Raw genomic sequence first — 15,859 nt, 5'->3', positions numbered from 1 at the left:
ATCTTTTTTTTTTTTTTTTAAGATTTTATTTATTTATTTGACAGGGAGAGAGACACAGCTAGAGTGGGAACACAAGCAGGGGGAGTGGGAGAGGGAGAAGCAGGCTTCCTGCTGAGCAGGGAGCCCGATGTGGGGCTCGATCCCAGGACCCTGAGATCACGACCTGAGCCGAAGGCAGACGCTTAATGACTGAGCCACCCAGGCACCCCTTCTTCTTCTTCTTCTTTTTTTTTTTAAACATATAATGTTATTATTTGTTTCAGTGTATCCTCTATAATTTTTATACAATATAGCTACCTGTTGAATGAAGTGTTACATAAGGAGTCATTTAGAGTATCTGTAAAGTATTAAGTGAAATTGTTGGAGAGTCAAACTCATGGGACAGGGAACCTAGAAGGACTAACCCTGAGACCCTGAGAGGGGCAGTTAGAGAAGTGAAACTTCTCTAGGCTATGTCATTAGAGGGCATGGGAAATAGTTGATAGAGAAATTTAAGTTATTTTGGGTCATTATAATACAGAAAATAGATTCATAATTGAGTGTTCTCCTCTGATTTTCTAAAGCAATTGTTTCTAACCCTGCACTATTCCTCAAGCTGCTTTCTCACTCCCAGTCCTCTCATTGAGTCTGCCGCTTAAGTGTTGTTGGGGTACCTGCCAGAATGAACTTTATGGACTCTCCTCTAAAACACTGTTTTCATCAACTCCCTCTTCTGCTGACGACTTCTGATGACTTTGCATCAGCTACAAGAGTTTTTCACCTGAAATGTATGCCTCTTCTTCATGTGGCCCAGAGATAACTCAACTGTTCTTACCACCCACTGCTCTCCAAGATGAATCCTCTGCTCAGTGAAATCACTCTCTTTATCATTCCCAGTGGGGACACATGCCTCTGGTCATACTACTTCTGTCACCAGAACTGCCTTCTCCACCCCTTTTAGCATCCATTCTGATACTACATAGTCCTCAATATTCAGCTTAAGCTCACCTCTTCCAGGTCTTTCCTGTCTTCCAACTTATGAGCTTCTATAGTTATTCTGCATGTATTATTTATCCTGGTGCTATACCAAAAACTCCTTTTTACATGACTTAACTTTTCTTGTGTTCCTCTTCAAATCAATACATCTAGTCAGCAAACATTTATCTGTGTATCTATCATGTGCCAGGCAATAATGAGTATTGTGAGTATATAAGCATGAATAAAATACTCTCCTGGTCCTCAATCCAGTTAAGGAGATAAAATACAAAGAGTATTAACTTTAAAGTGAAAATGTATGCTTTAAGTAACAATTCAAGGCAACAATAGAAGAGTCTTCATAAAGCAGTGCATGACTCACTGCCCAAGAGTATAAACAATGCCTTCTTCTTCCCCTAGGCTATAGTCAGTGATACTAAAGGGCATGAGCCAGGTCAGCAATGGTTAGATAGTCAATGGCTTCTATGGAGCTGAAGCAGGTCTACTGCAAGGGGGAAGAACAGAACAAGCTTATTAGTTGTTGTGATGAGCAATTTCCAGGAGTGTGTTATATTGATGTGGATGGTATACATACCTATCTAGCATGCAGCAGTCAAGGAACATTAAACAAGAGCTCTTAAAAACAAAAAAAAAGATTCCATTTATTTATTTGAGAGAGAGAGAGCATGATCAGGGGGAGTGGCAGAGGCAGGCTCCCCGCTGAGCAGAGAGCCCAACATGGGGCTCAATCCCAGGATCCTGGGATAATGACCTGAGCCAAAGGCAGATGCTTAACTGACTGAGCCACCCAGGTGCTCCTAAACAAGAGTTCTGACTCACTTGAGTTAGAGGTAAGAGGCAGCCACCTTCTATAATTCCTTGTATTACCCTTCTCTCTTTCTAATAGTTTTCTTCATTCTTGATTTCTTTGTTAGAGCCTGTCTCTTCCCACTTTCCTCTTTCACTCCCCCACCCACTATAATGTAAACTCTACAAGAGCAAGAGACCTACTAAACTTTTTTCATCTCTATTCTCAGTGTCTAGAGCACCTGGTTTCTACTAGGCACTAGAGCCATGCTTGTTGATGGGATGAAACTGCCCACCTCCTTAAATGAAGGCTACAGTCACAAACCAAAGAGTGCCCTTTTCATGTACCTAGTGGGGTGAGGTCTGCTCACCACGCAGCAATGATCTCTCGAGACATTACTGGCACAGAGCGTTTTCACCATAAAGGAGGCATCTTTTAATTCGGGACAGCAGGGGACATAGAACTGCTGTGCTGCACTATTCCATCTGGTGACTAGGAAACATATGAGTCCTGGGTCCAGAAACTCCAATTTACTTTACATTACCATTCCTACTTGTGTCCTGATCTTCTCCTTTCTTGGAACATGTTAGAAGAAAGGCCTTTAGAAATGTAGAAATGGGAAGTTTTAATTTAGTTCTGTCTAATGTCGTATGAGGTATTAAGCAGAAATAAGCAAGATGGAAAATATGTGAAATTCTGAGTAATCTGCATATTTGGTACTTCAATATGGAGTCTGAACTATCATAAAAAGATGAAAGAAACTAAAATGTGATTTCAAAAACAATTCAATATGTGAGGAAAGAGGACAGTGCAATGAAGCAAAGTTCTTTTGTTTTTTTTTTTTTGGCAAGATTTTATTTATTCATTTATTTAGAGAGAGAGAGCACAAGCAAAGGGAGAGGGAGAAGCAGACTCCCCGCTGAGCAGGGAGCCTGATGCAGGACTCAATCCCAGAACCCTGGGATCATGACCTGAGCCGAAGGCAGACGCTTAACCCACTGAGCCACCCAGGCGCCCCAAGCAAAATCCTTACTAAAGTAATCCTAACTTACAGTTATGGCATTAGAGTTTATAAACTTCTTTCACATGATCTTACTCTTTCTACAAACCTAACCCCTACCTCTTCAGCATTTGATTCATGGGCAGTTTGTTGAGGGCCAGGCACTTCTTCTCAGGTCTGGGAATTCAGAGGAATTCACCATAACCACAAGAAAAGGCTAAGTGCCACAAAGAGAGGGCATTACAGGGGCGCTTCCTAGACTGGGAGGGGCCAAAGAAGGCTTGTGAGAGGAGGAAAAGAAGTTGCTGAATCACACATGAGTAGGAATTCGCTGTTGAAGAAGACAAAACAGGGTCCAATGGCAAGGAAGTGTGAGAGCACAGGGTGCACCAGGAGCTTCAGTGAATGAGACTTGTTCTAAGAGATGAACAGAAAGGGGTGGGAAGCCATGAGAGAGGAGGCTGCACACCAGCCAGAGGGTGGAACGAAAAAGACGTTGAATTCCATGCTAGGAAAGGACATGATCCTCTGAAGACAATGGGGAGACGTTGAACAATTTTAAGCAAGAAGCAGAGACAATCAGATATTGCAGCTATTCTTAGTTGCTTACCAGTAGGAATCCTCATCTTCTTCCTAAGGAATCCCAATTTTTCTCATATATCAGGAGGCTACCTTTTCAGTGGTGACTGGGCCCCCTTCTAGGCCCAGAAAGTAAAATTTGGTCAATATAAGCCAATATTGGTAATTCTACTCCATTGCCACTGCCTGATTTAGCCACATACATGTTTTACAATTTTGGCTAATGAGACTATGGAAAAATCTGCTTTCCAGCTTCTGGGTGAAATTGCCTCATGATTAAAAAGACAGATCCATCACGGGCATTCTCTCTTCCACTATTGCACAATGTGTGAAAATTTGTTGCTTAGAACAACTGCAGCTATCTTGGGACCAGGAGGGGACAAGCCTGAAGACAAAAGTCAACATGTTGAGGATGGCAAAGTGGAAAGATGTAAAGGACCAAGGTCCTTGATGTGGTAGATGGCTAAATCAAGCATTCTGTAACCACCCATTCCAGAGCTCTTTTTAAATGAATTTAAAACTCTCCTTACTGCCATTCTAAGTTGGATCTTTTGTTCTATTTTGCAGGCAAAAGCAACCCAACTGATAGACTGATTTTTAATTTAGAAAGTTCATTTTGGAAGCCGTGAGCCAGTTAGATGGAAGGGGGCCAAGAATGCAGATTGGGATGGTAGTAGGAAGCTGCCATCGGAAAATCAGTGAATACTGATGAGACAAGGTTTGTGTGGTGGAGGGGAGTGAACAGGTTTAAGAAATAAAAGAAATTCAGAGTAAATGGGACTTAGAGACCAATTTGATGTATGCTCTGGGTGATTGTGTGGTTTCTGGATGGTGGTGCCAGTCAGCGAGATAGGGGGAGGGGAGGAAGGGATGCATATTGAGGCTTGGTGGTTACTATACCTGTTTTGCATATTAGATAACCAAGTCTCACTCAGTAGAATGTATAATTTGTGAGGGTACAGATCTTGTCTATCTTCTTTACTACTGATTCCCCAGTGTTGTACACCAGATAATTAGTAAGAATGCTTAATAATAAATGAGTACAGACATACAGATGACCAACAGGCACACAAAAAGATGCTCGACATCACTCATCAACAGGGAAATGCAAATCAAAAACACAATGAGATATCACCCCACACCTGTCAGAATGGCTAGTATCAAAAAGACAAGAAATAACAGATGTTGATGAGGATGTGGAAAAAAAGGAATCCTTGTGCACTGTTGGTGAGAACGTAAATTGGTACCACCACTGTGGAAAATGTATGGAGTTTCCTCAAAAAATTAAAAATAGAAATATTGTATGATTTAGTAACTCTGCTCCTGGGTATTCACCCAAAGAAGATGAAAACAAATTCAAAAAGATCTGTACTTCTGAAACAAATAAGGCAACATATTTTAAGAAAAAAGAAAAAGAAGAAGATAGCAGGAGAGGAAGAATGAAGGGGAGTAAGTCAGAGGGGGAGACGAATCAGGAAAGATGATGGACTCTGAAAAACAAACTGAGGGTTCTAGAGGGGAGGAGGTGGGGGGATGGGTTAGCCTGGTGATGGGTATTGAGGAGGGCACATTCTGCATGGAGCACTGGGTGTTATGAACAAACAATGAATCATGGAACAGTACACCAAAACAAATTATGTAATATATGGTGATTAACATAACAATAAAAAATTTAAAAAAAACAAAAAAACAAAACAAAACAAAAAAAACAAACAAACTGAGGGTTCTAGAGGGGAGGAGGGTGGGGGATGGGTTAGCCTGGGTATTAAAGAGGGCACATTCTGCATGGAGCACTGGGTGTTATGAACAAACAATGAATCATGGAACACTACACCAAAACAAATGATGTAATATATGGTGATTAACATAACAATAAAAAATTAAAAAAAAAGTTATATGCACCCCTATGTTGATTGCACTATTATTTACAATAGCCAAGATATGGAAGCAGCCTATGTGCCCATCAATAGAGGAATGGACAAAGAAGATGTGGTATACACACACACACACACACACACACACACACACACACACACACACACAGAAGAATACTACTAAGCCATAAAAAAGAATGAGAACTTGTCATCTGCAACAACATGGATGGACCTAGAGGGTATTATGTTAAGTGAAATAAGTCAGACAGAAAGACAAATACTACATGGTTTCACTCATATGTGCAATCTAAAAAAAAAAACAAATGAAGAAACAAAGCAGAAACAGACCCATAAATACAGAGAACAAACTGGTGGTTGCCAGAGGGAAGGGGGCTGGAAAGATGGGCAAAATGGGTGAAAGGGAATGGGAGGTGCAGGCTCGCAGTTATGGAATGAGTAAGTCATGGACGTGAAAGGCACAGCATAGTCAATATTGTCAATGGTATTGTAACAGAATTGTATGGTGACAGATCCATTGTGGTGGTAGCTACAATGTGGTGAGCACAGCATACATATAGACTTGTTAAATTACTATGTTTGCACCTAAAACCAACACAACATGTGTCAACTATACTTCAGTTAAAAAAAAAAAAGAAAAAAGAAATGAGTGTGGCTGAGAAAAATTAGATCATTTGCCTAAGATAGCACATGCAGTTAGAAGTCATTAAGCCAGAAAACACACTCTAATTCTTTCCAGCTCGCTGTCTACCACATGCCAACAATATTAGAAAAAGGTTGACTCTCAGATTCTGAAGCAGACGAGGAAACTCTCATTGGTAGATACGGAATCAGGGTGTGCTTACTCTCTCAGGCCACATTAAGAGAGTATCTAATTTTTTTCATTAATACATATTTTATAGAAGAGTTTCTAAAGAAAGAAGATGTTCAAGAAGGATGCATGTGAGGACATCTGGAAAACATGAATTATATCTCATTACTGACATATTCAGAGTGAAATAGACTCCTCTCACTCTCACCTGGAGTTCATAATTAGAGAATCAGGCTAAAAATTAAGATGTAAAGCCTCTCTGCTATCTGGAGTTTTCGAAAAGAGACTAACCTAAATCCCTTTTAGACTAGTCTATGCTTGTGTTGTCTTTGAAAGAGTCAGTGAACTACTGTTTACCATTTTATGTAGGAAAACCATTGAATTACTAGAAGATATTATTCAGCATCTTCTCTCAGTCTATTCCTTTAAGGGAAATAATCCTAACTGTTCTAGCCTCCCTAATTTATATCATTCTTCCAATATTTTTTCTACCTTTATATCTCTTTTCTTAGCATCTTTTATTTTGTCCACAATCCTAAGATAAGGGACCCAAAGCTTGTTGAGAAAATATTTATTTCTGTGTTTGTGTTTTTGTTTTCTCCTCTCATGTCAGATTTACAAGAATTTAAATGACTCTCAAAATTACACTAAGAACTATAGAGGAAGCAAAGTAGAAATCATTGACCTTAACCTCAAAGAATTGATTACTGGGTACTCCCAGTAATCCAAGAACAATATTGGTGTGCAATTCAAATGCCAGATCATGGGGAACAGAAGTGCTTTGGAAATTCAGAAAAGCAATAGGGTGTCATGGGCTATTAAGGAAGGATTCATGGACACTGATGAATACTGAGTGAGCCTTAAGAGTGTCTAGGATTTGGAGGGGAAGAATAAGAAGGAGTGTGGAAGAAAATGGCCATGGGAGCAGGCTGGAGTATAAAAATATCTAAACAGGGAGTTTATATGGAAAATACATCTAAGATACTGTCCTTTAAAAAGCATCACCCCAAAGCCTTATACTTATGTTGATAGTTATCATGTCCGTTACGGACATCATCTAGATGGATGAAGGACAGCATCTCTCCTCTCCAAAGGTGAACCTTTCATCAATCAATCTACTTGGCTTTTATAATTAATGAAAATCACATGAATTTTAATTCTGTGTTCTTAATTAGTATTTCATGACTGAGTACACACAGAACATGAAAAAAATTGGGGACCAGCTATCAGGCTACAGAAATTTGATAGGCCTAGGACACGATGGGGGCTCAATAAACATTTATTGAATCAATGGAGGAAAGGAAAGAAAAAGAGAAAGAAGAAAGGTCTGGTGTTTTTGTTTGGGAATATTATTTCTTATTAATTTTTGAAAAGTTAGGTGAGCAGTTATGTAAATCACAACTTAATTAGTATTTAGCATTCCAACTTTATGTTTAAGTTACTACAACATGCCGGTTTTCAGGAACACAGGGTATACAGCTGGCCTATTTTTATTTTCTTTTTCTGTTTAACTATGGTTCTTCACCTTTTTCTAAAGTTCCTGAAATTTTCAATAGGTAACAGGAGATACAACATAAGCAGTTCCGTTATTTCTTCCAGAAATAGCCCACATTTGAAATATCAAAAGATAGCTCAATGGTAATAGGGGAAGAGAGCAATAATTTGGTTCCATCTTATAGTATTCTAAAGAAATTAAAAAGAATTCCAAGAAACATTAGCTGCAGTCTAAATGAACCACTGACTTTTTACAAACGTTCCTGATCTACAGAGGTACAGAGGGGAGTGGAATAAAGAATGTGAGAAGAAATAAGTAGTTATTTACAATAACAAACTCCTTTCCCCAGGGGTAAATTTTTCTGGAGCAGGAATGTACTGAAATCCTTTGCATAAGCAAGAGCTGAGTAAGACAAACATTTCAGACACTGCAATAGATTTGGAAGACCATCTCAGCATTCCAGACTCCCCTGTGTTGTTGCACATTGTGGGAAAAGGGCCACCAGCCTTGAAAACAAAGTGGTCTGTTCTCAGGGTAACTTCTTCTGCCCTTAAGAGCAGGATAGCCTCTGCTAAGTTATTTAGTCCCTCTGAATCCGATTCTTCAAGTGCAAAACAGGGATAATTGTACCTTCCTCTTAGGATGGTTGTATGGATAAAAAAGAGTATCTGCAAAAGCCTCACAGAGTGCCTGATCAGTAACAGGAACTCAATAAACTGTAACTTGTATTAATTCTCAAGAAACCATAATGGGACTCAAATTCCCCACTCCACTCCATTAGTTGGTGATCAGATTTGACCTCACCTTAGCAAGAGGGGAAAGGCCTCCTTACCTTTGTGAAGACAATCAAATCAACCTGCTAATTCCAAAGAGAACCATTCTTATGACTATCTACATGGAAGGAATAAAGCTCGAGCAAATTCTCAACTATCCAATGCAACAAAAGCTCGCAATCCCTGGGAGCAGCGAGTACCAGTTTCTTTGTTCTACTTGTGTTTTTGGTTTCAGCTCCTCCTCTGTGCCCCTCTTCTCCACTCCAGTTCACCCACAGTCTGTCAGTCTTCTCCTCATAGCTACCACCCCGCAAACTAACTCAGGTTTTCTCAATTTTTAAGAAGACTCCTATTGAAAAAATGAAGGCTCAGGAAAAATCTAGAATTCAAACAAATTCGTCCACACAACTTAAAAGGGCAAATTCCCTTCCCATAGACCTTGATCATGATTGAAAATGACAGATATGGACGGAGTCTCAGATCTGTCCAGATGATGCATAGCATCGTAAATGCAAATGCTGTTTTAAGATATTTGAAAATATGGGTATAATATACACACACCATTGAAGAGAATCTAGGTCCTTGTATTAGAATAAAGGAAAGCTCCTTCTATTTTTACTTACGAAAGATTATTATAAAACTTAAAACCTAAAATATTCTTTAAAAAATCTACGATATCTCAAGAATAAGCTTTTTAAAAATCTTAAATCCATGCAGTATGCTATTGGTGAAATCTACTTTGCATGCTGGAGGAAATGGAGCGGGTGGATCTAGAGAGAGATGTTTTTCTTTTTAACCTGTAAAATGTTTTGTAGCCACAGAAATGGTTCTGGAAACAGTAATATTAAAACTACTGAAAAGGTAGACTTCCTATTGGCGTAATATAAATACAGAAAAATCTGCAAATAGATCCTTTAACAGTGCTTTTGAATTATGGATATAATGAGGGAACAACTTCAGGTCAGAGATGCTTACTATCATCAATAACCCTTTCTCATGGCCAGTCTAGGGCAAATTTGTGAAGTATAGTATAAGTTTGTCTCTCTAAGATTATTCTACTTTGTAGTCCTGTGACCTCCTGAGGCCCACTCCTGTTCCGTAAGTTCACTCCTGCCCAGGACTTGTCTTAAAAATATCAACCTAATAAATCACTGATCAGGGAAAATTAGTTTAGTCTAACCTCATATAAGAGTCTGCATTGAGAAAAAAAATGATTAGTAGGAAGCACCCAACCCTCAAAGAATAAAGCTCTACTGGTAAAATTTCAGATACCATGGTATTTGGGTTGGAAATTATTTGGGTCAGAGAAGATTTCCTAGCAGAGAACCAAAACTAGAAGCATTAGCAGTAGTAATAATTGCCTTGTATTCTAGTTCTCAAATTTTGGTCATGAGATCACCATTTAGATACCTGTTTAAAAAAATAAGCAAAAACAAAAATAGATTTGTAGGTCCTATGCCAGAATCATTAAAGCAGAATTTCTGGGAGTGAGGAACTTATAATTTAGAAAAAGAAGACAAATAGGTGAACAAACGCAAATGAATATTAGTATTCCAAGTCTGGAAATCATCAGATTACACTTTATAGACAAAAGCTTAGAGTTTCCATGTACTAACTGGCCTATTGGTATTGCTGTGGCATGTTTGAATAGCACCTTGATTTAAATCAGTAGCAGTACCTAAAGAACACCGACTTCATTTTTTGGTCTTACCAGGCACTCCAGCTTGGATCCAGAAGTTAATGTCTGTCCCTTCTCCAGCCCTAAAGACCTGTGTGATATTGACCGGCTGCAGCAGGCTCATGACCTCCTCCATGATGGCCCTGGCCTTTTCACTGCCAGTGAACTGCAGCCCAGAGGGTAAGAAGGTTCCCTGATCAGACTCCATCACCAGGCTGTAGTTGGAAATATTTGCCTAAACAAAAGAGAAAAGTGTTTGGTTCGTTATCTGTTGCTTCTTTGCCTTCTCCTTGGGAACTATCAAACAACAATATCTCCTCGGCAGTTCTTGCCAAAACACAGGCCACTCTGCCTGACCTAGGGTCTGGTCTGCATATTATCTAAGCATTCTGGGATGCACAATTACTCATTCTGGAATTTGCCAAACTCAAGTTGACTTGGAAGGATTTAAAAAATATAATCAAAGGAAATATAAAGCCTCATGTTGGTGTTACTCAATTATTTTCTACTAGCAATCATAGCCTTTCAACCAGTTTTCTCAAATGCCTAGTGTGCACTGGGATACGATGCCTCCTACGTGGTCGGTATCTCCAGATAGTGTTCATCAAGCTCAGACAAAAGAAGGTATGCCCTGAGGACCTATTTATCTGTACCTCTTTCCTCTAAATAGGTATTTGATCTTATTTTAATCCTGAGTTCTGCTGAAGCTTCTGGGCATCAAACGGACAGGTTTGCCTTGGGTTTCTGATGTTGCTCCATCTGTTAATCTCCAGGGAGGGAGGTAATAGCACAACACATGAAACACTGCTCTGTCTGCTGTACGGCCATAGCACTTAAAACCCTGGCAATTCTGTCAGGCCACTAGTTTGTAAACTCTTTCCAAATAAAGTCTGCTAAGAAAGCATGCAGTGATTTCACATAGCCTACATTGTCACTGCAAGAGCTTAGAATATGAGAGGCTGTCGGCCAGGCTGTACAATTAAATTGTCACATAGCCCTGGACTCACAAGTTTAAAGCCCTTACCATTGGCCTAACTATCTGTTTCCCAGGAGCCATTCACTTCTCCAAGACTGATCAACTACCAACTACCAACTACCTGGTTGAGTTATTCCCATGTTATCATTGGACGGCACTGCTAGTCATTCCTTATTACTCACCTAGTGAAAGTCAATAATAACATTTGTACAGAGCTTCCAGAGCGGTTTCACATTTGCAATCTCCTTTTATCTGCTTCCATAACCCATAAAGTAGACAAAGCAGCTTTATGGTTATTGCTGTTTTACAGAAAAGGAACTGAGGATTAGAGAGGTCAAGTGATTTGCTTAAAGTCACACAGCTGGCAAATGGTAGAGCTGAGTCTGGAATCCTCTGCTTTCTCCGACTCCACGCTGCCATCGCTAGCATCGGATGGAGTGATAAGTAAGGCTTGTTAGGAATTCAAATGATTTTTCACTTATGTAACAATTTGAGGGGTGTGGGTTTTTGTGTTTTTGGTTTTTTTCTAGAACAGATTCCCTTTTACAATGATTTCCTAACTTGCCATGGAAGTGTACTGTTGTCACAAGGACAAGAACAGTGCTGGATTCTAAAGGAGGATGTTGCCGGCATTTATTGGACCCACAGGGGGGCCCTGGGATACAAACACGTTGCTGCTATCGTTAATGACTGAGAAAGTTAACAAAGCAGAAGTCTTCTCATATTTCCACTCTCACTTCCAAGGGATTTCTGTCTTCATGGTGATTTTCAGAGAAAGACCTGAGGCATTTATAATAAAAAGTGTCATCTCAGCTTTCAGCTGTGGCTATTGCACAACAGCAACATCATTCGAGCTAATGATATGCAAAATATTTGCATTGATGTCTCACACATTTAGGGCTCGTGTAACTAGCACATGGACGCCAGGTCAGGAAGTTGACATGTCATTTGGCAGTCCTAACCTTCTCCCTTTATATGCCCTGCTGCTCCCCACCCCAAACTCGATCTCCTATAAAAAGGAGAATAGAAACATCACAATAATCTGCAAATGAAAACAAAATTGGATGATCTTATATGGGAGCGTTCCCATACTGCAGGCAGATCCCATTTTTCCAATAAGAAAATTGGACAAAGCACTCCTAAGTCTTGCACTATTTAGATTAAAGTGGGGCTAGGTAGCAGTTTGGCTGTCAGACCCAACACTTGAGCAGCCTGGGGAGGTGGATATAGACCTGGACCCACTCTGTTCTGTTCTATTCTATTCTGTTCTGTTCTGTTCTATTCTGTTCTATTCTATTCTATTCTATTCTATTCTATTCTATTCTATTCTATTCTATGCTGGGCTACCAAGGGGGATGGCTTTCTCCTTCTGTCCCCAAGTCATGTCAGCTTGGCTTCTAGCTTCTCCATCTTGTAGAGTAGGACAAACGCTCTTTTCCAAAGCTTGAATAATGAGCCTGGGCACATGGAGCTTTGAGCACCTTCAAAGGAAAGACCTCTGTGGGCCAAAGTGAAAGTGGTTGCATGAGTTGAACTTGCCAGGGCCCCTCACAAAATGTGCATTAAGGACTTCTTGGCCCTCTTAAATTGCAAATGAGCAGATGTCCTAGGAAAAGGGGGCTCCATAGTTTGTGAATGCTTCTGTACAATGTCCCAGGATGTTGCTAGGAACATAGAGAATGATATATATAAAGAAGCTTTTTAAGGTATGTGTGGCAGCCAGTTTAGCAGAGAGATAAAGAGTATGGGCTTTACAATTATTCAGACTGGGTTTGATCCTCAGATTAATCAATCGTTGGCTGTGTGTCTTCATGCAGTCTATGTAACCTCTCAGTTTCTTCTTCTATGAAATGGGTATGATAATGACAGCAGTTCACAGAGTTGTAAGAAAGAGTTCATTGTAAAGCCTGGTGCATAATTAGCACTTAATAAGGTTGTCCTTACTGGTTTTACGAAGCATCTGGACCTTTCAAGCTTCTAAGGATGGCCTTCACGTAAAACATTCAGTTAGCTGCTTACAGTGATGATAGGAGGCATTTCTGCAGGGCTGCCTATGGGCCAGACATTGTGTGAAAGGCTTTTCAGCTTATCCTTTGTAATGCTCACATTCTATGAGACAAGTGTGATTATAGTTCTCGTTTCACAGATGAAGCAATGGAGGTTTGGTAACATTATGTAACATTCCCGAAGTTACCCTGTTAGTAAGTAGAGCAGCCAGAAGGCAAATGCAGAGAGGTCTGCCTCCCGAAGCCCGAGCTCTCGAGCCCTCCACTACCCTGTCTGCTGACACTTTCTCCCAACTGTCAGGCCATAAGTCCTCACTTTTAATTTTAAAATACAGGGACTGTAGTTAAATGTATAGCGTTTAAAATGATTTTTCATGATCATAATGCAAGGTCTACTTGGGCAGAATTTATCATCCTTGCTAATAAAGTAATTTGATTAGGCAAAGGGAGGAGTAAACAAAACAAAAGCAAAAAACAAAAGCAAAAAACAATTCTTGCCCCACAATTTCCTTCCAACTAGGAATACAAAACCTAAAATAATAAAACATCCTTTCAAGCTGAATTAGACAGGATGTGCAGATGTCAGTAAACCAGAATTCTGGCGTAGGTAGATATGTTTAACTTCTATTCATGTAGAATTTTATTAGCTGCTGCTAACATGATGGCAGCATTCTCTTGTTTTCTATTTATATATAAATATCTCCATATGTTTTCAATAAAGGACTAAGAAAACACACCACCCACCAACCATGACACTCATTTATGGAGTCATTGTCTAATTGTTAGCACATGGTGAAGGACTTGGGAAAACAAAATGCCTCTGCACAAAGAAACCGGAATGAGTAAGCCAGGTCACTGGGCTGTTAGAACTGCTGCCTCTCAGGAATGTGTCCTTACAAACATCCGTGTTCCTTACTACGCCATGAGTTGCTGGGGACGCACTCAGTGTAGATTTGAAAAGCTGATTGTAGCTAGTGATGCTCAACCATCTTAGCACATGTAACACGATATTTGTCCTCCTGTTTTTGGGGTGTAGGAAGAAACCTGCTTCTGGAGACTGAATACTTTATTCCTGAGATAACCAGCACCAACTGAAGGAAACCATGGCATATAGATGAGGAGGCTGAGCCGCTCAAAGATAAGCTCAGACAATATCTGTAAGCCCCCACTTTGCTCTCGTAATAAAGAGAAAAATCTCTTTATAAGGAGCCATGGAAACTGTCTTTCATTGCCTATAATGTATATAATGCAACAAAGAGAACTGTCCCTGGGTAACCTGGGTCAGCAACATTGGATTAGGTAGTATCTACTCAGGGTTGAGGACTCAACTTTGTCTTGTGCTACAATCACATCCTATCACACTTCTTTCCTTTTCTGTGTTCTGGGAGGGTCAGGTTACTCTGCCAAAGAACAACTTGGTAACTATTAGCATTCTTCAGGTGCAATGAAAGATTAAAAAGAAGAATGTTTAAAATACATATCGCATGCTTTAAAATGCTTACTCCCTAATATAAACACAAAGATGATGTTTGTGTACTTTGATTTTGTAAAATTCCAGGAGAGTCTTCTTCAGAAATACAGACTCAAGTTCAACATCTCCTCTCTCCCCAAATTTGGCTTCTTCTTTGTTTAAAGCTTTTATTTTCTCATAACCTAGGTGACATGTCTTCGGTTTTTACCTAAAGTGACACTGCAATCCCGAAATCAAATGAAGAAAAAAAAGAGACTCCTAATTATTCAAATTCGTCATGTAGCCTCCTCAGTTGAATCTTCAAAGAAGTAAACTCCATCCTGACAGAGGCTAGTACATCTCAGTACCACTTTCCTGCCCCATAAAGTTAATATTTTATAGATGATGGTGGTGATGCTGTTTGGTCAGGTGGATGGCTCAAAACAAGTTCTCAGAAGCACACCATCTTATGATACCACGTGCTGAGTTGTTGCAGTTGTCTTTTCCAGTGGTGCCAGTGACTTTGGAATCCCCCAGTTCACAGGGTGCAGCTGGAGCCGGGGTTTCTTCATAGAACTTCCACTCAAAAAGCTGTCGTGATGAGACAGCAAGTAAAGAGATCTCTCCCTACTGTGCAGAGCCAAGAACAGGTTTGACTTTCTGGTCAGATCTACCCTGAAGTTCAGCTTTTTATTTCTGATGGTCGCTTGTATTCAGTTTTGAACATCCTTGAGTACCTGAGAGAGAACCAGGAAAGGGATGATGACAAGGTGGAAGGCTGTAGGTTATTTTTATTTGGCAGCGAAACTGGCTGCAGCCTGGGGAAATGGGCACTCTTGGGTAAGTTATATTACTCCTCAAGTTGCAGACACCTATTGTGGTTTAGCCACCATTCTGCCTGGAGATGGTCTGAAGATCCCTCTCCAACCCTACCATTCTCTGGGTATGCACAGAAGAATTCTGTTGTGAGAGGAACCTGCGCTTTCAGACAATCCAATTTTTACAATGTCATCTGAAGCACTCCAGATCTCAGTGAATTCTCCTTTTGAGCTGGTTAAGGTCCATAGATGGCCTTTAAAGTTACTGAAAACACATGATCCCTCCATAAATGTCACTATGGTAACAACAGTGAGTGGGAAGGCTGGATATAAGGCACAAACACAGGCTAAAAGAAATACAAATTTCACTTATAGAGGAAATATGACTACTATATTCACATTTCCTTTGGGAATAAAAAGAATGCATTATCTAGAGTATTCAGTAGATAGACTTAAAAAAGGCTTCCATGGCAAGTTAATGTCAATCTCAGTTTTTAATTTTATTCCTGCTTGTTGAAGCAACATAATCAATACTCAGAAGCAGTGGGACTCGAGATCTCCACAAAAAAATTTTGATTCTTTTATTTTTTAAAATATTTTATTTATTTATTTATCAGAG

The 15,859-nt window shown here is 39.8% G+C and overlaps 1 protein-coding gene across 1 annotated transcript in view; it reads right to left on the bottom strand.

Moving 5' to 3' along the window:
* Positions 1 to 15,859, bottom strand: part of CPQ (carboxypeptidase Q) — a 456,203-nt gene that overhangs the window by 58,420 nt on the left and 381,924 nt on the right. The window contains exon 7 of the mRNA XM_025870877.2: positions 10,024 to 10,225. Coding sequence (XP_025726662.1) covers positions 10,024 to 10,225 — 202 coding nt within the window. The remainder of the gene's footprint in view (positions 1 to 10,023; positions 10,226 to 15,859) is intronic.

The sequence above is a fragment of the Callorhinus ursinus genome, unplaced genomic scaffold (assembly GCF_003265705.2).
Source record: "Callorhinus ursinus isolate GAN/ISIS: 27379988/994484 unplaced genomic scaffold, GSC_fseal_2.0 scaffold5, whole genome shotgun sequence".
In the NCBI taxonomy this organism is placed as follows: domain Eukaryota; kingdom Metazoa; phylum Chordata; class Mammalia; order Carnivora; family Otariidae; genus Callorhinus; species Callorhinus ursinus.
This window is presented reverse-complemented; position numbering and strand designations above follow the sequence as displayed.